This window comes from Gobio gobio (genome assembly GCF_949357685.1).
Source record: "Gobio gobio genome assembly, chromosome: 12".
Lineage (NCBI taxonomy): Eukaryota > Metazoa > Chordata > Actinopteri > Cypriniformes > Gobionidae > Gobio > Gobio gobio.
Genome location: NC_137105.1, coordinates 22,258,577 through 22,282,385, shown reverse-complemented (window position 1 = coordinate 22,282,385; position 23,809 = coordinate 22,258,577). Strand labels below are relative to the sequence as shown.

Below are 23,809 nucleotides of genomic sequence, written 5' to 3'. Positions count from 1 at the left end.
AACAACACACAGATCAACAACATCTGCACAGAGCACCTCTGAGAGGAGGTTCCCTTGGCTCACATTCAACTTGAGCAATATGTGATTACTTACAAACCACAGACTGTCAGCTTACAGTGCAACCCGGGAAAGTATTCACAGCGCTTCACTTTTTCCACATTTTATGTTACAGTCTTATTTGAAAATGGAAATAAATGTATTATTTTCCTCAAAATTCTTCAAACAATACCCCATAATGGCAACGTGAAAGAAGTTTGTTTGAAATCTTTGCAAATTTATTAAAAAATAAAAACGAGGGAGAAAAAAAAAAAAAAAAAATCACATGAACATAAGTATTCAGTCTTTACCATGACACTCAAAATTGAGCTCAGGTGCATCCTGTTTCCACTGAGTATCCTTGAGATGTTTCTGAAACTTGATTGGAGTCCACCTGTGGTAAACTCGGTTTGATTTGGAAAGGCACACACCTGTCTATTTAAGGTCCCACAGTTAACAGTGCATGTCAGAGCACAAACCAAGTCATGAAGTCCAATGAATTGTCTGTAGACCTCCGAGACAGGATTGTATCATGGCACAGGTCTGGGGAAGGGTACAGAAAAATGTCTGCAGCATTGAAGGTCCCAATGAGCATAGTGGCCTCCATCATTCATAAATGGAAGTAGTTTGGAACCACCAGGACTCTTCCTAGAGCTGGCCGCCCAGCCAAACTGAGCGATGGGGTGAGAAGGGCCTTAGTCAGGGAGGTGACCAAGAACCCGATGGTCACTCTGACAGAGCTCCAGCGTTTCTCTGTGGAGAGAGAAGAACAACCATCTCTGCAGCACTCCACCAATCAGGCCTGTATGGTAGAGTGGCCAGACAGAAGCCACTCCTCAGTAAAACACACATGACAGCAACTAAAGAGAAACAAAATTCTCTGGTCTGATGAAACACAGATTGAACTCTTTGGCATGAATGGCAAATTTTCTAGAGGAAAGCAGGCACCACTCATCACCTGGCCAATATCATCTCTACAGTAAAGAATGGTGGTGGCAGCATCATGCTGTGGGGATATTTTTCAGCGGCAGGAACTGGGAGACTGATCGGGATCAAGGGAAAGATGAATGAAGCAATGTACAATGTATCCTTTATGAAAACCTGCTCCAGAGTGCTCTGGACCTCAGACGGGGGCAAAGGTTCATCTTCCAACAGGACAACGACCCTAAGCACCAAGATAACAAAGGAGTAGCTACGGGACAACTCTGTGAATGTCCTTGAGTGGCCAAGCCAGAGCCCAGACTCGATTGAACATCTCTGGAGAGATCTGAAAATGGCTTTGGAGCTTGAGAGGTCCTGCACAGAATGGGAGAAGCAGACCAAAAATAGGTATGCCAACTTGTAGCATCATACTCAAAAAGACTTGAGGCTGTAATTGGTGCCGAAGGTGCTTCGGGTGCCGATTTTTTTTCCTTCGTTTTTTTATTTTAAATAAATCTGCAAAGATTTCAAACAAACTTCTTTCACGTTATGGGTATTATTTGTAGAATTTTGAAAATAATGAATTTAATCCATTTTGCAATGAGGCTGTAACAACAAAATGTGGAAAAAGTGAAGCGCTGTGAATACTTTCCGGATGCACTGTACAACCCCAATTCCAAAAAGTCAAGAAAAGTTTGTAAAATGTAATAAAAATCAAGAATCAGTTCTCTTTAACTTTTATTGAATTGACTCGAGTACAAAATAAAAAAATCCAACGTTTTCACTGGCCAAATAAATTGTATTTTGTAAGTATAAACACATTTTGATGGCGGGACAATTAGCATGTGAATTGGTAATAGTGAGGGTACCGTGTTAAGGTTTAGAAGGGCACCCACCAAAGGTTCAGCCTTTGCGAGCAAAGACGGGTCATGGTTCACTGGAGAATTGTTAAACAATTCAAAAATCACATTTCCCAATGCAAGATTGCAAAGTATTTAGGTCTTTCACCATCTACCATACATCATTTTGTAAAAAGATTTAGGGAATCCAGAGAAATCTCTACATGTAGGGCAAGGCAGGAAACCTCTGTTGAATATGCATGACCGTTGAACCCTCAGATGGCATTGCATGAGAAACCATCCTGTTACTGTGTTAAATATAGCCATATGGTCTCAGGAGTACTTTGGAAAACTGTTGTCACTTAACAGTCTGCCGCTGCATCAAGAAAAGCAACTTGAATCACTGTTACGCAAGGTGAAATCTATACATCTGTTAAACGCAGAGATGCCGTCGAATTCTCTGGGGCCGAGTTCATCTCAGATGACAATGGAAATGTATGCTGTGGTAAGATGAGTCCACGTTTCAGCTTGTTTTTGGAAAAAATCGAGTTCTCAGTCCCAAAGACGAAAGAGACCATCCAGACTTTCATTAGTGACAGGTCATGGTATGGGAGTCCAGCAGTGCAAAGTGCAAACAGTATGGGTGACTTGCATATGTGTGAAAGTACTATTAATGTGGAGGCGTAATTTTGGGATTGTACAGAGACATATACTGCCATCAAGAGATCTTTCATGAGAAGCAAGACAATGCCAGGCCTCATTCTGCATGTGCTAGAGCAGAGTGGTTTCTTAGACACTGCACCGTAGAGTAGATGTGCTTGACTAGCCTGCCTGAAGTCCATTTCTGCCTCCTGTTGAAAATATATTGCCAATCAAGAAAAGGAGAATCAGACAACGATGACCACGGACTGTTGAGCAGCTGTCTGTATCAGTTGTATCAGGCCAGATTGGACAAAAATTCCACATGCAAAACTGCAACAATTAATATCCTTAGTTAAACATGCCTCTGTTTCAACTTTTTGGGAGTGCGTTGCAACCATCAAAATCAAAATGAGTTTACATTTACAAAATACAATTTGTTGGTCAGTGAAAACGTTGAAAAACTTTTCTTTGTAGTCAGTAAATGAAGGTTAAAGAGAGTTCACAAAATCACAGCTTTCAGGCAAGTGCTTTCACTTTTGCCACTAGTTTGCATGGTTTAAGATTCTTTACGAGTCTACAGCAAGGCTTCTGAGCACTCGATATGGGCTGGTCCACGTTTCCACATGGGGAGCTGATTGTTGTGGTGTCGTGTTCCCCATCCATGCCCCAGTGGAGCTAGGAGACGCTTGTGTGGTATAAAAGCTGTAGTGGGAAGTAGATAATATTACACCTCAGTCAGCACCTTCTGAACACAGCTTCCCCTGACCGTAGCCTGAACGCACGCCAGCGCGCCAAACTGCATGTTAACCCCTGCCGCTGTTTGGCCTCCGGGGGATGACACTGTAGCTTTTGGACTGGGACATCCAGCATCACTTCCTCTATCGTCTTTCCTTTCCTCGATAATCAGTTTGGACCTTTCATATTCTCATCAGCATTTGATATACAGCAACACTGGAGTGTCTCGTGGGTGAGTGGAAATAGGTTTCTACGACGAAATACGAACCCTTGGCGCTAATGAAAGATGAAGGTCATTTAATCTGGTTCAGTGGGGTAACCCAAGGCAGGAGCAGACCTTTGCACTCATACACAAAACTCCAAAACAGTGAACGCAAGAAATATGATGAACAAAGAAATATGCCAAAGTCTGTGCAATCAAATCTTTGGAAGACATTCAGTTTTGTAAGAGCATGTTAACTAAACATCCAGAAGCAGAACTGTTCCACTTTGTCTTTTGAGCCATGCCTGAGAAATAATCAGTCCTTAATATTTTTGGACATACAACCAGAATGCATGCCAAAAAAGTCATACACAACGTGCTTTTGTATTTCACTGCTGTAACAATGTTAACATGTATTAGATGAACATGTTTGACAAGATCTGTTAACATCTCGTGCTTTGCAGCGTCTCACGGTCTTGTGCATCACAGTGTACTAAAAACGTGGCGTTTAAGTTAAAAAGTAGTTCAAGTTGCATTCCACTGCCTACTTTTCAAGTTTTTCTGACCCACTTTATATAAGGTGGCCTTAACTACTATGTACTAACATTTTAATGAATCATTTGATACAATGCACTTATTGTGTACTTACATGTTTTTACATTGTACTTACATTTAAAAAAATACCTGTATGTAATTACATCTGTAATTAATTTCTGTAGTTACATTTGTAATTACACAGTTGACACTTCCCTTACACCAAACCCTACCCTTAAACTTAACCCATACCACCACTCCTGTCCCTAACTCTACCTGTATTCCACCTCAATACCAGCAAAGGTGTTTTGCAATACAATTTGAACACAGTAAGTACATTGTACTTATTTTTTGATGCAAGTGCATAGTACTTAAGGCCACCTAATATAAAGTGGGGCCAGTTGTTCAAATGCAAAAACTGTGTGAATGGCCCCTTGCTCTGCGAAACTACATATTCTGTAAAAACTATGAAGTTGTTGTTTCTGGGGTGTCATGGCTAATCTGGCTTCATTTTACAGCAGTAGATGCTTAACATTTGTAATACGACATGGACAAAGGTAACGTTCACACAGCAGCAGAATAAAGGCTGTTACATACTCCGCAAGAACAGAGAAAAAAGTTCTCGCTCCAAGGCTGCGAGAACAAAATGACGTAATTTTGTTCTTGCAGCCCTGGTTTGGGAGTTCTCGTAGCTTGTTCTCGACACATCATCTGAGCAGAACTTTTTTTCTTGTAGGTGTCCCGAGAACTATTGTGTGATTGGGCAGAAATTTAAAGTGGGCAGCGTCAATGAGGAGAATTGGAAATGTTCGGCACCTGCTTTTCTCGAGAAGCATGGAATGTCCTGGCCAGAACGAACTTTGTTCTTGTTCTTGCCACCTCGAGAAAACAAACAAATTTCTTTGTACCAAGCTTAAGGTTGTCAGTCCTGTATTTGGGTCCTAACACACAGGACACAGTATGATTATTCACAGGAGTAACAACCGCATTTTATAGTCAAACTCACACCCATACATTTTCAGGACACCGCATTGGAACTGGACTGGACAACCAGTTGTCCATCACATACAATGCGAGAGAGCCACTGTGTGTTGTGGGTTTTCTTGTGTGATTTCGGTAACTTACAGCGATGGAGATATGAGCTGTGTGTAATCTGTTCTGTTGTGTCAAACAACTTTTCATTTTAATGGACGTCGACATCTTTGATATTACTTTGGTCACTGTCACTATGGTTATTGGTAAGAGAATATGGTTGACTCCCATTGCACATTGATACAGACGGTATTGAAGATGCTACTTTAAGTTGCTATGACACCTGTAAGTAAATGCGGTTGTCTATCACAAAAACTGACAGTGTGAATGTTGCCAAAAAAGGTTGATAACTACCAACATATAGTAATGAAGGCCACTAGTACCAATGCTATCATATGACAAAGCAAGAATGACAAAAAACGACAGAGCTCACCTGTAAAACAGGACTGCTGTGGACGTTTGGGAAAGACGTTGGCTTGTTGAGCCACAGGATGAGATCTCTGTGTGAAAGCTTGTGTAAACAGGCTATCCCTTTAGCCTCGTTCTCCTGCTTCTCCTCTACATCCCACATACGTCTGTGGTGGAGCCGGTATGCTGATTTAAAGGACAGATATAGGGCTAACCACCTAAGAAAAGAGGAAAAGAGTACATTTTATTATCTAAACAGCTATTAAGAGTCCTTTGACTGCTGTAGGAAACAATGAATGTATTGAATCCCACACCTAAATATCACCATACAATAGATTATAAGAATTAGATTCTTATTGATATATTTAGTTCTTATTAGAGTCATGAGTCCTACCGGATGAGAACAAGCTTGAATAATGCAAATTTATTTAAAATATCCACTGGTTAAAGGGAGAGTTCATGTAAAAATTAGACAAGCTTGTATAATTTGCTCTTCTTCTTCTGAATACGTTTCTGCTTCAAACATATACAGCATGTCTTAATTAATCCAGTATTTCCACTTGCCATCTGTAGTGTTTACTACGGTAAAGTTGACAGTGGATCAGGTATTCTGAGCTCATGTGATTGAGTTGAGGCGGGGACTATTGAAGCTATTTAAGGCATGAAGAAATTATTTTCACAGGAAAAAAAGTTAAAGGTTATGACATTTTGGTAGTTTACGGGATACAATTATTGACTACAGGGGGACTTTATTTTCATTATTTTCTTCATCCTCATTTCTTTTTTGTGGAAGGTCATGCATGTTTGGAACAAGATAATGACAGAACTTTCATAGTCTCTTACATGAAAGTGAAGTAACTGACCTCACTAGAGTCCCCTGAAGCATGATGTTGGACATCTCAGCAGGAGACACATCGATGAAACGCAGGAAGGAAAAGCTGCTGCCTTCATCATCAGCTGTGCCCGGTCATGCAAATGATCAGAAATAAGTGTTTGTAAGTTTTGTGCTGACAAAATTAGAATATAATTGTGGAATAAATAAAGAGACTCACTTTTTCTGTGAAACAATGACTGTTGAATGTGTTTTGTGGAGAACGGAGAGAGCAGAGTCTGCTTCAGTCTGAGGAGTGAAGAAAATGAATAAAACACAATCTAATAAAAACTCGTCAAAGCTATTACATGTGTTGCATAACAACTTTTGATGGGAGATGGAATCAATAATGCCACAAAGTTGGCTATTATCCTAATGGTCCGTTCACACCAAGAACGATAACTATAACGGTAACTATATTAAAGTCCACACCACAATAACATTCTGTTTGTAATAAGCTCTAAAGTCAGGTAGATTCTGATTGACTGACAATTTATCATTCATCCACTGAAAAAGTTGCTCTGAAAAGAGATTCCAATGATATTGTTCCTGTGTGTCATCATCGTTATAATTATGCTATGGACTTCCCTGATCTCACAGAATTAAAGGGTTAGTTCACGCAAAAATGAAAATTCTGTCATAAATTACTTACCCTCATGTCGTTCGACACCCGTAAGACCTCCGTTCATCTTCGGAACAGAAATGAAGATATTTTAGTTGAAATCTGATGGCTCTGAAAGGCCTCCATTGGCACAATGGCACTTTACACTCTCAAGACCCTTAAAAGGTACTAAAGACGTCGTTACAAAGTCCATCTCACTACAGTGGTTCTAAAATAACTTTATGAATCGGCGAGAATAGTTTTTGTGCGCAAAAAAACCCTAAATAACGACTTACATAGTGATTACGATTTCAAAACAAGGCATCATGAAGCTTAGAAGCGTTATGAATCAGTGAGCCAAATCATGATTCGGATCGCGTGTCAAACCGCCAAACTGCTGAAATTTGGTGATTCAAACCGCTGATTCGACTCACTAATTCATAACGCTTCGAAGCTTCATGATGCCTTGTTTTGAAATCGTCATCACTATGTAATTCGTTATTTAGGGGGTTTTTTGCGCACAAAAACTATTCTCGCCGATTCATAAAGTTATTTTAGAACCACTGTAGTGAGATGGACTTTGTAACGACATCTTTAGTACCTTTTAAGGGTCTTGAGAGTGTAAAGTGCCATTGTGCCAATGGAGGCCTTTCAGAGCCATCAGATTTCAACTAAAATATCTTCATTTCTGTTCCGAAGATGAACGGAGGTCTTACGGGTGTCGAACGACATGAGGGTAAGTAATTAATGACAGAATTTTCATTTTTGGGTGAACTAATCCTTTAAGGCAATTTGCTTTATAGTTATTGAACTTGGTGAGAACAAGCCTTGAGGGAGGTACAGTAAACCTGGAAGCTACATGGAGATCAACTTACTTAGTCTTTCCGAGGTCAGAAGTGCGGAGGATGGCGTGTCGGAACAGAAACTTGGACATGATGAAGGGCTTCAGGGACATGTGGAAAGGAGAGCGTATTTCCTGACGCTCAAACAGGTCTGGGTGATTGCAAACCTTAAAATTTGTGAAAAACACTGTTTAAAAACTGCAGCTCTTTACTATATGAACAGTGAGTATGAAAGGACACACAAAAATTAAAGTTCTTTCACTATTTACTCTAATGTTGCTTCAAACCGGTATGACTTCCTTTCTTTGGTGGAACATAAAAAAATATTTTGAAAAATGTTGGTGACCAATTTTGATAAACCAATTTTGGTTTCTACTGACAAAAAATACAATAGAAGTCAATGGGAACCAAAGCTATTACCAACATTTTTCAAAATATCTTCTTTTGTGTTCCACAAAATAAAATAAAAAACATATATACAGGTTTGGAATGACATGAGGGTCAGTAAATGATGACAGAATTTTCATTTTTGGGTGAACTTTAGTAAATGAACCCAGCCTCACCTTCCTAAACTGCATGACCAGGTTCATGAGGCTGCTGGTGGTGCTGTGGGCCTGCTGGGCCGTGCCCATTGATGATTGCAGCAGGTCCTCAATGGAGATCTTGTTCTTCAGAGCCTGGTAGAGGAGCCGCTGTCTGCTGGTCAGCTGGCAGTATGTCAGGATTTCAATCTGAGATGACGGTTTAAAAAAATGAATAACATAAATATCACATATATGGACATGAAACCACAAACCACAATTCTGCCTGAGATACTGTAAGACTGTTTCACCTTGTCAGAGAGCTCATTCTCCACATCCTTCTTTATTCTGCGCAGCATAAATGGTTTTAGGATCATGTGCAATCTGGACAGCTGGTCTGAAAGGTTAAACCACCGTAAATTACGTCTATCGGAGCATGGGCAAAACATGAAGACATCACTTGTTCAGCATGAGTGCTGCTCTTTTAAAAATATTACAAAATAATTTTATTATTTTGCAGCTAAAAATCCAGAATAATGTCCCTGCTCCTCACTAGCAAAGCCTAACAACTATCTTAGAACAACATAGCTAAATGATAAAACATCCTAGCAACGCCTAAAAAAAATTCTAAAATATGCTAGCAACATGCTAAACCTGCTAGCTTCGTGCTAAAACAACCTACCAACCACATAGCAATAGGCAGCAAACACCCAGCAAATACTAGCAACTGCCTATCAATCTCCCAAAACATCTGATCTGATCTATCGATAGACTGGATGAGGACAGCTTTAAAACTATTAAAACTACTTCAAACTTAAAAGTACTAAAAACCTTCAAACTGTAAGCTTTTTAAACTACTTTAAACTTTTACTATCCCGGGCTATCCCTTACTATCTCTTTTATTTAGTCTTTTAAATAATTTTTTGGACTAAATTGTTCATCCCTAACACATATTTTAACCTCTCTGAAGATAAAATGGACAGTAAACAAAACAAGAGTTGACTGACTTTCATCAATAGCAGATTTGTTCTCAGCATGACTCTCGATGTCCTTGGAAAACCACTCATTGAACTCATCGTGAGAGTCAAACAGAGTCGGCATGATGAAGTGAAGCAGGGCCCACAACTGAGAGGAAGAACAATTGTGTCAAGTTTTTGTGGCACTGCACTCACACATGTAAACTCGAATGAATACACTTACCTCTGCCATTGTGTTTTGAATTGGTGTCCCTGTTAGCAGGAGGCGGTTCCTGCACTGGAACTGAAGCAGAATCTTCCATCGGACGCTGCCAAGAAGAACCAGACACAGCTACTAAGACCTCCCAAGCAAGCAGCAAGCCGAGGTTAACGGAGAATATAACTCTGCATGACAACAGCGCTCAATCTTGAACTCTGAATACTACAGGGGTTCTCTTCAGAGCTCACTCCTCAGACTTGGTTAAGTCTTTCATTGATTATGGGGACTTTAGAGACTTGAAAGCTCAAGAAAGCTGCTCTGACGCCCTGTCGAGACTCCAATTGGGCAATAAATCATGTTCCACCACAACAGAAGCTGCTGGCACATGTGCTGTCATCTCCAGAGAGGCACAAACTCACACTCAGAGCTCGAGAGGCCCTCATTCTCTGAAGGGTTCCAGTCCAGACATTGTGTCACTGCACTGTCTATGAGGATGGAAATATGGAAAATCTGCACCAGTACTGGAGACTCTCTGGAGCTTTTTATAAACTCTTTTCCCTTGTTGAAAGGTTCAATCAAGGATGCATATCAATTAGACAACCAGATTTTCACATTTTGGAGCTATATTTGCAAGAAAATACAATAGATTAACTAGCCTATATGTGTCCCTGGACCACAAAACCAGTCATAAGTCGCATGGGTATATTTGTGGAAATAGCCAACAATAAATTGTATGGGTTAAAATTATCTTTTTTTTTCTTTATGTTCCATTAAGATATTTTGTACATTTCCTACAGTAAATATATCAAACATGTATTATTATTAGTAATATGCATTGATAAGGACTTCATTTGGACAACTTTAAAAGGCGATTTTCTCAACATTTAGATTTTTTTCCACCCTCAGATTCCAGATTTTCAAATAGTTGCATCTCGGCCAAATCCTATCCTAACAAACCATACATCAATGGAGAGCTAATTTATTCAGCTTTCAGATGATGTACTGTATAAATCTCAAAACTGACCCTTATGACTGGTTTTGTGGTCACATAATTGGTCATTTTAAGACTTTAAGACATTTTAAGACAGCATGAGCTGATAACCAGTCTGTTTGGCCAGTTAACAGAAGTGGTAATGCTAGTATCAGTTCCAAAACATTTAAGTAAATACTGTATAAAACAAAGTTTATAGCTAGTTAATATTCTATCTGTAATGAACCTGTATTTTTAAAAAAATATTTTTTGGTTATCCTTTTATGTTATGATTTTTTTTTTTTTATTGTCATGATTTGCTTGTATTTAATAATCCCATTTGCCTCGTGGTCTATCAACTTACCTTGTTATGTATTCCAAAAATACACATTTTAAAAATGAAAGTGCTAATTACCTGGTGCTGCTTTTCAGTGCCTGGGCCTCATCTAGAACCATATACTGCCATTTCACCCTCTGGAAATACTTCACATCCTGCACCACCAGCTGATAACTGGTGATGACCACATGAAATGGTGCATTCTGGGTATACAACGTTTTCTACGGGAGCCAAACGGGGACAAAATATGGTTGAAGTAGTAGATTCAAATTAATCCGGTATATTAAAGCAATATTCTTATGAAATGCTTACCTGGCTCCAAAATTTTCTAATAACTTTACGATCATGAGGGTTCCCCCAGTACGGTAACACCTGCGAATAATACAAATTAAGTATTAAAACATTTGAAGAAAAAAACAACAACAAAATAAATCCTTGCCAAAATATATCTATGTATCTATCTATATATACACTTTTCATAATATAAACCTCATTACAAAGTGTACAGTGCACATTGTTTTAGGGCTCAACAATAAGTATGAAGCGACTGATACGGGCAAGAATGCGCAAGTAAAAGTGTGCGCATGAATTTATAGCTTTCATGAAATTACATTATAGCTCTATTATTTCAAGTTTCACACATTTTTCACAAACTTTTTTTAATATAAAGAAAACAAATGTTTAATGAAAAACATATTTCTTTATAACACAAAAATATGTTGCTAAAAATAAAGTGTGGCGGGGCCAGTGAAAATATTGGCAGGGCTAGTATAATTCTGAATCACTGGCCTGACCAGGCCAACAAAAAGAAATAATTACTGTTCAGCCCTCTGATATTCCTCAAGATATTCTGGCTGAGATTTCGGATACAGATGATTTGTGATTCGGTCTGACTGGCAGGAAATTAATATTTAGGTTGCTGATATTAGTAGAACACACTATAAATGATACAACACTGCCCCCTAAGGATTACAAAAATCAAACCAGAAATGCAACAATCTGTCATGCGTTTCCTTACAGCAAAATAGGCAATGGCTAAGAAAAAAAACACATTTTCCATTGTTCTGAAAATAGACGTAGTTCAATGGGTTTATAAAAGGTTTGAGAGAGTGACAGAGAGACAGAGCGGTAAAAAGGAATCCACGGCTGCAGGTGTTTCCCTACACAGCTGCCACACTCACCTTGAATTTGGGGACAAAGCGGGAGAACTCCTGATGCCAGTTGTTGAGTGTTGAAGCTGGGGAGATGATCAAGAAGGGTCCCCAGATGTTTTCCCTCTGTCCGACAGACCACACGAACACAAAATAAGCCAAACAGGTGCAGACGGCAGAGGGGGATGGGGACGGAGATGGTGGGAAAGAATGAGAGAAGAGAGAGGGGTCAAAACAGGAAACAACTGAAGAACAAGGTAACATGCTAACATGGCTTCCTATGGGCCCACAGCGCTACGCTTTCATATCAAATACCAAAACTCTGTATCCTCCTCTTTTCGCAAGCCCTGGAAGTCACAGAGGGCAGCGGAGACAGCTGGAGGGATCATATCGATGCCAAATAATTGATTTGTGGTGTGAGAGGCTTGTTTCAGAGAAATGCATATGATAGCATAGGAAAGCAGAACAGAGAGTTGTGTTTTTTATAAAATGCTGGTGTCATATTCCCAAAAAAATAAACCCTTTCCAGATTTTCAATCTGAGAGCCTAGCAATTAGGAAATACAATATCTTTCAAGAGAAATATGTTGGCTAGAAGATGATACAATAGAGAAGGAGAATGTTTTGCAAACCCTGTTATCATGCTACGCTGTGCTAACGGTAGGGCTGGGCGAAATAATATTAAATATTATATTAAAATATCTTAATATTCCACATCTTGATATTTATGTATTTGCACGAAAATGGCCTGAGAAATGTATGACTGAGATTTTTTATTATTAGTATTAATATTAAGATTAGTTATACAAAGAGCCCTGCACATAAAAAGCAGGATATCGTGGCTACGAATTAAGAATTAATTCCCACGACTTTTTAATTAGTTCCCTTGTTGTAGTTAAATCATGGCCACAGCTTATCTAAATTAAATCTATAGGAACAAATCAGTAAAAGGGAATGCTTTATTTAAATAAAAATAAATAAAAAAGTAATTAAATGTGGCCATGAATTAATAACACTTTATTATATATTTTTTTTACTTTTTTATCATTTGAACAGACATCCTTACCAAGTCCATAAAACATTTATATTCACATATACAACAATGCACTAAGCACACGAATAAAACAAACATTATATATAAAACTAAGGCAAATGCCAAGATTTACTGTGGATAACTACTTAAATTTTCAGTCTGTTCATCGCACAAAGTTATTGCATGGTTTCAGAAAACTTGGAAAGTCAATCATTACCTCTGCCAGATGAGCCAGTAAAGCAATGCTCTGGACCGTCTTTCCAAGCCCCATCTCATCTGCCAGAATGCCATTAATGCCCTATGGGAGAAAAACAGACTGAGACATAAATCATCACAATCTCCTCACAAGCATGATGGAAGGATGTGATCCTATATACAGGACACTCCTATACAGTTTTTGCTCACCAAGACAACATTTATTTGATCAAAAATACCATGAAAACTGTATTATTATGAAATATTATAACAATTTAAAATAACATTTTAAAATAAAAATAATTTAAAAATGAATTTTCAGCATCATTACTCCAGTCTTCAGTGTCACATGATCTTTCAGAAATCAATTTAACATGTTGATTTGGTGCTCAAGAAACATTTCTTATATTTATATTAATGTTGAAAACAGTTGTGTTGCATAATATCTTTGTGGAAAAAAAATTCAGGATTTGATTAATAGAAAGTCCAAAATATTTTGTAACATTATAAATGTCTTTACTGTCACTTTTGACCAATTTGATGCATCCTTGCTGAATAAAAGCTAAAAAAAAAATCATCTTACTTTTGAATGGGAGTGTATGGAGAAATAAGCATAAGAGAGTATCAAAAATCACCTGTTCATAAAGATTGGCCAGCCAGTTCATGCCTTTCAGCTGGTAGCCCTTAAGTTTCCCATTGAACATCGTGGGCTGGGGAATGTCTTCACCTGCTTGAATAGATGGGTTTGATAAGCTGTAGCTCTCGCCGAAGCCAGAGCCAGACATGCTAGCCGCATGCAGAGAGGCGCAGCGACTGTCCTTTGCTTCCTCGTCAAACAACCTGGTCTACAGAACAAAAAAAGGGATATTGTGATAATTAATTTCCAGCCAAAATACATGAGGGAAACATGCATGATGTAATGCAAAGATATACCATATAATTCAGACTGCCACTTACTCTAGCCTGGTGGATCTGGTATGCCTCTTTTGCATTTTTAAGAGCCTGGGACTTGTAATATTCACTATCTGCAAGAAGAAAATATGGAAAGCACATGATTCTAATACACATTTGCATAAGATCCACATTGAATGATCCACCAGAGACAGAATAAGGTCTTACCATAGTCTTCCTGGCCGACATTGACCATAACCCCTCCACCGATGTCGATCTGCCGCTGGGAGCTGTTGTCCTCAAGCTTCCGCAGGATCTCCTCCTGTGTGCCGTCTCCCCCAGCGTTTTGCTTGCCCCCCATGAAGTGAGCGTACAGTTCTGTCTGGGTGATCAGGAAGTTCAGCTTCCTCTGCTGACGCTTAGCCTGATGGGACAAACAGGAAGAACTGTCAGAATGATGTTTTGGGAAATGATTCTCAGCGAAATGTGATTTTTAGCGTATATGTATGAATACCTCCCGCATCTCCTCATCCAGTTTGCGTTGTTCGAGAGCCTCTTTCTCAGCGCGCTTGCGGTGCTCCTTCTCCACCTTCTCGTACTTTTTCCAGTACAGCAGCATCTCTTTGGTGAGGCGGCGGGCCCGTGGTAAAGTCTCTTTGCAGTTCTTCTGTGCCTGGATTGCAGCCCTCCGGACCTCACGCATACACTGGTGGGCCAACTGGAGAAGTGTAGATGCACAAAGACTTAAACATCCTAAGAAATAGACTCTCTGAGACCATTCGTAAAAAATAAAAATATCTAACTAAACAAAAGTGCAACATTTTTAGTGACCTAGAAATAGTGAAAGAAAATTACATAATATTTTGTTGTTTTAAATTCCAAAATGTCAAGTTTTTCAATGTGGTCTCAGATGTTTTGACCACACTATAAATTACCGTTTAAACGTTTGGGGGTCAGTAAGATTAACACCAATATTAGGCTAATATACATTTAATTGTGACTTAAAGACATAGTTTATTATTTAATATAAATCTTTTGAACTTTCTATTCATCAAAGATTCCTGAAAAAAATGTATAAGGGTTTCCACAAACGTTTTAAACATCGATAATAATAATATTTTTTTTAAATCTTGTGCACCAAGTCAGCAAATTACAAAATTCAGCTTTGCTATCACAGGAATAAATTACATTAATTTTGATCATATAAATGCAGCTTTGGTGAGCATAAGAGAGAAAAACATTTAAAAAAAAATCTTACAGACCTCAAAACTTCTAAACGGTAGTGTATATAAACATCTCTTACCTTTCTGCCATTGGTTAAAACAAAGTTCCTTGCCGAGACTTTCTGTTTAAACGCCTGAAATGAGAGAATGAAAATATAGACTAATGCAAGAGCAGAAGAAATAGAGGGAATAGCAACTGTTGACCAAGAAAAATGCTTGTACCTTTGGGATTTCTTTTTTGGCAATAGTGAGCCAGACTTTTCGTCTACGAGCATTGAGCTGCTCGATGGTTAAGTGCTTCTTTTTGATCATGGGAAGAGGTGCATCATGGGAAAACTTAGCAAATATTTTAGTCATGTGCGCCCGTCCCTCCATGGAGAATTCTTCTCCCCGTTTCTTCTTCTTTTTCATCTTTTTTAGTTTGGCTACAAAAGAAGGATGAGTATTCAAATGACCAGAAAACAGTTAATGTCCTCCTCTTTTGTCCTGTAGGCTTACCCTTACATTTCTTCTCTTCCTTGATTTTCTTTTTCTTGAGGCCCATTAGGTGGCGCTGCTGCTCGTAGAAAGGATCGTGAGTGGACAGGAGGCCTGTGCTATAGTGTTGATAGTGCTGCAGCTGTGAACACAAACACAGATTACCAACAGTTTCCATGAAGCTATCTGTGCGGGGGCAGCCATCCCAGACTCTGCGAACACGTCGTACCTCTCTGTCAGAGTGGAACTTGCTCTGGTGGAGTTTGGTGAACTTGTGTAGGCGCAGCATGTCCTGGAGCTCTTCCCGTGTCATTGTAAAGTCAGAATCATCCGAGTCAGTATCTGAATCTGTGGTGTCATCGCTCAGCAAGATGCCCTGCAATTCACAAACATCAGACTGCTTAGACATGGACATAAAGGAGAGGCACAATTAATTATAAATGTGTGACTTGAGCAAAAACTATATCATATATATATATATATATCATATCAAATTTATTTCTTATAATTGCAACTACGGAGTCCCTAAATGGAGAACGCAATGGGGAAAAAAAACTAGAGGACAAATTATATTTCAAAATTCAAAGTTTGCTTGCAAAACATTTCTGTTCCCCAGAGAAACATTGTATTTGCTCACAAAACTTTTTCGTTCTCAAAAGTATTGCATTCCCCTGAGAAATAAAATATAGTACATTCTACCATAATCACGTTTTTTTTTGCTCACAAAAACTTTTCCTCTCTAGAGGAAAGATTTTGTGAGAGAACGCAAACGTTGAGTTCTTCAACTAATTTTCTTTCCCACTTCTATCACCATGCCCCATTAGACTTAATTTCTCACTATTGTGAGTTTGTATCTTTTAACTGGGATATTACTCTCACTAGTACTGCCACTTTCTCATAGTTTCGACATTTCAACCTGTAATTGTGAATATATTTTTTTGTCACTGATATTTTAGATCTCGCAAAGTGCCTTTATTTACTATTTTAAACTTTATATCACAATTACTGGTTTATTTTAACCTGCGGCAGAAACAGGCTTCCATTGAGCAGGGATTGGATTTGGATAAAGCATTTGGCAGAATCATTGTGGAGTTTTTTCTATACATACCTTCAGCCATTTCCTGCTTTTCTTCAGTTTCGAGAAGTTGTACAGACTGGCCTTGTCGCTTTTGTGCTCTGAGGAAGACAGTTTGGGGTTAAAGGTGACTCATTAGAAACTTTTACCCCTAAAGAAATGAATAGTATTTTATATTGAAAAATAGATTAGATATTTAGATTAGATTATTTTATTAGATTTTATTCTTTTAAATCATATACACACTGGAATTCCTCATTGAAACCACCCTGCTGAGATCACATGACCAGCCAAATTCTACTCACTTCATCACCGTAATGAGAGAAAATGTACTTGCAGTCCAAGAAGACTGCCATACTTCCATATATACATACACTATATTGCCAAAAGTTTTGGAAAGCCTGTCTTCACATGCACATGAACTTTAATGACATCCCATTCTTAATCCGTAATGTTTAATTTGTAGTTGGCCCACCCTTTGCAGCTATAACAGCTTCAACTCTTCTGGGAAGGCTTTCCACAAGGTTTAGGAGTGTGTTTATGGGAATATTTGACCATTCTTCTAGAAGCGCATTTGTGAGGTCAGGCACTGATGTTGGACGAGAAGGCCTGGCTCTCAGTCTCCACTCTTATTCATCCCAAAGGGTTGAAGTCAGGACTCTGTCCAGGCCAGTCAAGTTCTTCCACACCAAACTCACTCATCCATGTCTTTATGGACCTTGCTTTGTGCACTGTTGCGCAGTCATGTTGGAACAGGAAGGGGCCATCCCCAAACTATTCCCACAAAGTTGGGAGCATAAAATTGTCCAAAATGTTTTGGTATGCTGACGCATTAAGAGTTCCTTTCACTGGAACTAAGGGTCCAAGCCCAACCCATGAAAAACAACCCCACACCATAATCCCCCCACAACCCCCACCAAACTTTACACTTGGCACAATGCAGTCAGGCAACTACTGTTCTCCTGGCAACCGCCAAACCCAGACTCGTCCATCGGATTGCCAGACAGAGAAGTGTGATTCGTCTGCATGCCTAGGTGCTTGATTTTATACACTTGTGGCCATGGAAGCGATTGGAACACATGAATTCAATGTTTTGTAGGGGTGTCCCAATACTTATGGCCAGTGTTGGGGGTAACGCATTACAAGTAACTTGAGTTTCGTAATAATATTACTTTTTCCAAGTAACTAGTAAAGTAACGCATTACTTTTCAAATTTACAACAAAATATCTGAGTTACTTTTTCAAAAAAGTAATGCAAGTTACTTTTTCACATTAATTTGACTGACAGCTCTCCTGCCCCCACGTTGAGAAAAATAAGTGCAGAGGCGTTGTGTGTAAACATGATGGTTTTTGTAGTTCTAGACTAAATGTGAGCATTTATTCATCTCACTTGCACAATAAAGATTCAGTACTTCTCAAAATGAATAAAATCAGTCAAATGCAAAATCAGAGTACTATGCAAACCAACTATTTTATGCATTTAATCTACCTTTATATTTAATTGACCAATGTCTTGCTGCTGACCTTTGATGATGAAAATTACTAGATTTTTTGTTTTTATTGGTAAAACTTTTTTCTCCTGCATCCTATTCTACCATTATCCAGAATGGAGCTGCGCCTTCTACTGTTCATGCAGGAATTTGCATTTTTACCTCAGCCTGGGGCTTATTATTTCAATTTTGGTATGAAGAGGTCTTTACAAAAATATAACTTTTTTTGTTATAAAAAAAACAAAAACAAGCCCAGCCCAGGTGAGTAAAAGTAACGCAAAAGTAACGCAACGCATTACTTTTCTTAAAAAGTAACCAAGTAACTCAATTAGTTACTTTTTAAGGGAGTAACACAATATTGTAATGCATTACTTTTCAAAGTAACTTTCCCCAACACTGCTTATGGCAATATATTGTATATATACAAAAATTACTTTTAAGAAGAGGTTATGCATTCTTATGTTATACAACAGATGACGTTTTTATTTTATATATTGTACCTTGCAGCACAACTCCATTGAGAGTGCCGCACTCTGTCTCTCCATCTCTGCAGGAGTCCTTGGTCTCGTCCTCGAGGTTGATGTGATCTTCTTTCACTGCCAGCAGTGGGTTAGACGAGGCCAGAGAAGACCCCTCGCCCAAACCATCATCGCTGTCATCGCTGAAATAGAGAAGCACACACAAACACGACCTTGAACAAACCTACAGTGCAGCATTTGCTATAAAAATCCACCATTAGCTATTGGTTTTGGGATTTATGGAAAATAGAGAAAAACATTCTAAAACAAACAACAAACTAGCCAAAAATCACAAACAGGTTTGTGACATTATAGCTTCTAAGAATTTTGTAAAGTCATAAAGGTCATGTCGTGTGACTCAATAGACAGAAGGTCAAAGAGGACTGAATTACCTGGAAATGTTCTGGTTAAAAACAGCAGCAGTCTGCCTTAGAAAGGTGTCTAGGCGGAGGGATCGTTCAAGGTACTGCAGGTGAAGTGGTTTGGCCAACTTTGAGCAAGTGGCGTCTCCCACGCCATCCTGCTCTGAGGCCATAGGCAAAGGTTAAAAGAGCCTGAACGGCGATCACTGCATAGACAAATCAGAAAGTTTGTTGGTTAACTTTAAATGAGATTATGAAGATCCCCTGAATGCTTTGAAAGCAAGCTCTGAAGCTGAACAAATAACTGTGATGAGATAAATAAAAAAAGCAGTACTGTACCTTTGGAGTGTGAGACTTCATATTTCACAATTTTAACGTTCAGTGTTGCACAAATTATAAATCTGAAACAGAAAAGGATGTGATATTGACTTCAGCATTTACTGATGAACGTGTATGCTCTTCTATAGACATGATCAGTGAAAGATTTATTGCACATTTACAATAAGAAGACTGCATATAAATATTCAGAACTGGATGAGAATTCATAGCAGCTGTCAAAAAATAAGAGAAAATAATTTGTTCTTAATTCATTCTAATGTGCATTTTGCAGAATGTGATACTGGCAGTGGCTGAAAGAGAAAGAAGTGAATTGAGATTAACACAGCTGATAGGTTTATTGGTAGCATACTGATATGTTATAGAGCATTTATTCCATTGTCAAAGCAGGATGTGCTAATCAATCTGATAAGAGCCTTGTAAGGTTCAGAATCAGCTGGCCACAAGCTTGTGAACTGCATTACTTACTGCAGGCTTTTCAGGTTTGCATGTGTTAAAAGACCTGATGAAACAGATTTTCTTTATTATTACACTAGCATTCAAAAGTTTGGGGTCGGCAAGATTTTTTCATATTTTTGTCTCTTTAAGTCTCTTATGCTCATTGAGACTGCATTAATTTATGCAAATATACAGTTTAAACAGTAATATTGTGATTTAAAATAACTGTAAATTGTTTTCTGTAAATGGACTGTATTTATATAGCGCTTTCAACAGACCCATGGCCACCAAAGCGCTTTACATATTGCCTCACATTCACCCATTCATACACCGACGGCGGTTTCAGCCATGCAAGGTGTTAGGTGTCAGCTGGGGTTAGGTGTCTTGCTCATGGACACCTCAACACTTGGTCAGGTGGAACTGGGGATGGAACCACCAACCTTCCGGTTAGTAGACAACCTAAATGAACCACTGAGCCACTGCCGCCCCATATTCCTGTCATTTATTCCTGTGATTGCAAAGCAGCAGCGATTCCCAGTCTTCAGTGTCACATGATACTTCAGAAATCATTTTAATATATTGAATTGGTGCTTAAGAAACCACTTATTATCAATGCTGAAAATAGTTGTGCTGCTTAATATTTTTGTGGAAACCGATTTAATGCATCCTTGCTAGGGGTGTAATTGTGTGTCATATTGCAATAAAATATGCAACAATACCGGTATGTATCATGGATAGTGACAATATTGTGTATAGTTCACCCAAAATCAAAATTACTGTGTGAGAAAAAATTCAAGTTTACAGAGTTGTGTCAGTACTACATTAAACTATTATATAAAACGTTGAATATAATGTATAATATTAAGGGGACCTGATAGTGCCAAATGTCTTATTTTACTAGTAAAAAAAAAAGTGGCCTACATTACTTTAAATATATCTAGTCAGTGACAGAGTGCAAGCATATTCATCTAAAATCATTCTGTTTCAGCTTCAGAATCATGAATAGTTTTATTCTGGGGTCCCCATTGTCTTGTGCGTTGGGTTACCAGCACCAAATCCAAGCCTATTCATTTCCACCCTCAATGTAACACCAAATTTAGCATTTTAATCAACAGTACATTTTTTGTTAACCTTTTACCATATGTATTTGAGTATTGCAATAATATTGTATCACAAGTTCAGTATCGTGATAGGTATCGAATCGTGACATGATGAGGGTATCGTTACACCCCTAATCCTTGCTGAATAAAAGTATTTAAAACCGCCAACCCTTTGAATGGTAGTGTATTTGCAGCCTTTAATGATTATGTGTCAGCTTTGAGGCCACCTATGATTGTGTGATTTGTCGACTCCAAAAAGTCAACAAAATTCACTTGTCTTTCAGGAAACCAGACAAAGGACATTGATGACTCATCTTGCACTGCACTGTTTTTTCACCAATCAGGTGCTCATAACGAGAATGGAACGTCTATGCATCTGAAAACACCTGTAATGCCTAGCAAGCAGCGTATCATGTTTTGAGGCTGTGGTGTAAAATAAAGATTTTTTACACATTTAAAAATGGGACAAGAACTTCAATAAGTCCCATCCAGCTTCCCTTTTAATAGAAAATATATCAGCATATGAAAAGAAAACTTCACTTCTCAGGTAAGTCAAGACGTAATGGAATTAGTGAGTCTAGCGACAGATCTTTTTTCCCCATTGTGACATACATCTGAGTAAAATGGATTATCATAAAGTAAATGTAGGGCGGGGACTTGATTCTATCCATCGGTTGTTGAACGCAAACTTGCAGATGACTGTAAGAAAGTGGGTGGGGTTTAAGCTTACTAAATGATTGGACAAATCTGGCATATATCAGCACAAAGAAGACTGTTGACATTGATTAAAAATTACATGGTCAAAAAAATAATAATTAAGTCGGCATGAACTGAAAATTCTGAAATGTTCAACATTTTTTCTTAATCGTAATGTTCAATCAAAAAGTCATAACTGGATTTTCTGGTGAAAATTATATACTTCTCATTGGTGATGTACGCAGGACTTTTCCAATGAATTAGTCTGCTTTAACATGAGCTTGCAGGGACAAGGTTGAACTTCCTTCACTTTTAAGGGCAACGCCCACATCTCACAATCGCAAGTCCCTGACCAACATTTTTTATTTTTCAATAATCCTTTTCACAGTACAAAAGAAAATATATTTTTGATTCTTCTGTTTCATTGTTTGTTTAAAAAAATAAAACGTGCATGGATTAATGGTTCATATTAATACGATCAATAACATGCATTTAGAAAATAGATCGAATTTCTATTTCATGCTAACTTTAAGGACTACTGAACTCTTTCTTTAAGGCCAAAGTATTATTTCTATAATAAAGGAGCATTGTTTTATTGACAATGCACCATTGGAAATGGATTTACACATTTGAATATTGTAGTAATTCATCCAACTGGACATCTAAAGGATTTCTCTGGATATGAAACTTCATATAATACTGGTGTATTTGCACAGAGTTTTAAAGTTCTGTAAACATAACTATAACACTGACATCACTGGTGTTTTTAGTGCCCCCATTGAACCATTTCCTAGATGCAATATAACACATATAGGAGTGGTTATGAGTTACAATTAGTGAAACTATTCTCATCTCAATAGTTTAGCAACTCATTTGGCTTTAATGCCTGGGGAACTATTTGTTACATAATCAATACACGCATGTGTAAATACAGCCAAATAGTCGTCAATTTTGATTTCTTGATTTGAGACAAACAACTCAGTTTATAAACCTAACGCACACTGATGACGATACGAGCGTATCCAGTTATACAAAGAGGATATGTATAGCGGTGCAAGGTGTCTCGACACATATTATAAAATACGGGTAAAATTACTGTTAGTGTACACCATATAATCGACAGGCTGATGATTCTGACTTAGCTTAGCTAGCACATTAAGCTGGCTAGGTTTAGCTAAAGCTAAGCGGTTCAGCAGCCAGTGTTGCTTGTTAATCTAAATCCAGGGTGGCTGTATATGTTGCTAGTTAGCAACGCTGCAATTATAAGGCAAACTTGAGTCACGAACATTAAAAATGAGCTTTAATTCGTTTTTTTAAGGAAGGCTGTGGAGTTTAGCCGCCTGCTACTGATATGATAACCGTGTAGAGGTGACTTTTTTAGCAACAGGATTTAGTATCATGGCAAGTTCTTGATTATTTTGAATAATTGAAATGGGTTCTGTCTCTTTAAGGCCACCACCTCTTTGTCAAATGAAATAGGGAGATATGATCAAAAATTATTCGTAATATTATGTGGCCTTGTTCCACGTGAGGTCAAGCACCATCTGCCCCGTCTCATGTCTATATGCACTGCGGGAGTCGAGGAGGCCAGCAGATCTGCGATTCCCATATTCTAATTCTTTCTCCCTCCCGGCCATCTTCCCCCATTGCTCCCCCACCATGTTCCTCATAAACGCCAGCTCACCTTGTCCCCGTGTCCGCCGTTTTTGCTCTGTCTCTGTTGCAGCCGACTCGCAGCTCTCTGTCTCCAAAATGGCGGTTGTGAGCGAGGAGAGAGACCGTGAGTCGGTAGCAGCAGAGAGGCGGCCACTTTCAGTAACTGAGAGAGCAGGGACACGGCGCCATGGCGAGGACAGAGTGGTGAACAGGCGTACCAATCGACTATAGATTGAGGGCTGCAATCTTATAAGCATTTAGGGACGGTATCATAATAAAGTAGTAGTAGCAAAAAGAAAGGAGTAGCTTCGATTAAGAAAGGATAGAGGTGAGAAATGGACTCAGTAGAAATTAAGCGGTTTATTGGAGGAGAGTATAATGGCTATCGGTGTTCTGTTGGTTGTGCCTAGAAAAACCGAACGTTGCCGAAGGTCTTATGACGTAACACTTTCCGAATGTAGTCTCAAAATATCGCGTGATTGGGTATTGACGTAGAATTTGT

General features: G+C 38.6%; 1 protein-coding gene across 4 annotated transcripts in view; it reads right to left on the bottom strand.

Moving 5' to 3' along the window:
• The window catches only part of ino80 (INO80 complex ATPase subunit), a 46,584-nt gene extending 23,106 nt beyond the window's left edge, over nt 1–23,478 (bottom strand). Inside the window, exons 1-25 of one of the 4 annotated variants that reach the window (XM_079831621.1) lie at nt 23,336–23,478; nt 19,421–19,482; nt 19,112–19,287; nt 18,702–18,862; nt 16,745–16,812; nt 15,866–16,012; nt 15,658–15,778; nt 15,382–15,584; nt 15,240–15,293; nt 14,451–14,654; nt 14,165–14,360; nt 14,003–14,070; nt 13,681–13,890; nt 13,068–13,148; nt 11,849–11,944; nt 10,980–11,039; nt 10,746–10,888; nt 9,385–9,469; nt 9,192–9,309; nt 8,496–8,581; nt 8,227–8,394; nt 7,697–7,830; nt 6,402–6,469; nt 6,213–6,306; nt 5,375–5,567 (exon numbers count right to left, since the gene is read on the bottom strand). In XM_079831621.1, the coding sequence (XP_079687747.1) occupies nt 5,375–5,567; nt 6,213–6,306; nt 6,402–6,469; nt 7,697–7,830; nt 8,227–8,394; nt 8,496–8,581; nt 9,192–9,309; nt 9,385–9,469; nt 10,746–10,888; nt 10,980–11,039; nt 11,849–11,944; nt 13,068–13,148; nt 13,681–13,890; nt 14,003–14,070; nt 14,165–14,360; nt 14,451–14,654; nt 15,240–15,293; nt 15,382–15,584; nt 15,658–15,778; nt 15,866–16,012; nt 16,745–16,812; nt 18,702–18,862; nt 19,112–19,254 (2,901 nt within the window). In that variant the 5' untranslated portion in view covers nt 19,255–19,287; nt 19,421–19,482; nt 23,336–23,478. Of the gene's footprint in view, nt 1–5,374; nt 5,568–6,212; nt 6,307–6,401; nt 6,470–7,696; nt 7,831–8,226; nt 8,395–8,495; nt 8,582–9,191; nt 9,310–9,384; nt 9,470–10,745; nt 10,889–10,979; nt 11,040–11,848; nt 11,945–13,067; nt 13,149–13,680; nt 13,891–14,002; nt 14,071–14,164; nt 14,361–14,450; nt 14,655–15,239; nt 15,294–15,381; nt 15,585–15,657; nt 16,013–16,744; nt 16,813–18,701; nt 18,863–19,111; nt 19,288–19,420; nt 19,552–23,335 lie in introns of those variants that run through there. The other 3 variants (XM_079831622.1, XM_079831619.1, XM_079831620.1) reach the window with 3 other exon arrangements.
• Between the last annotated feature and the right edge of the window lie 331 nt (nt 23,479–23,809).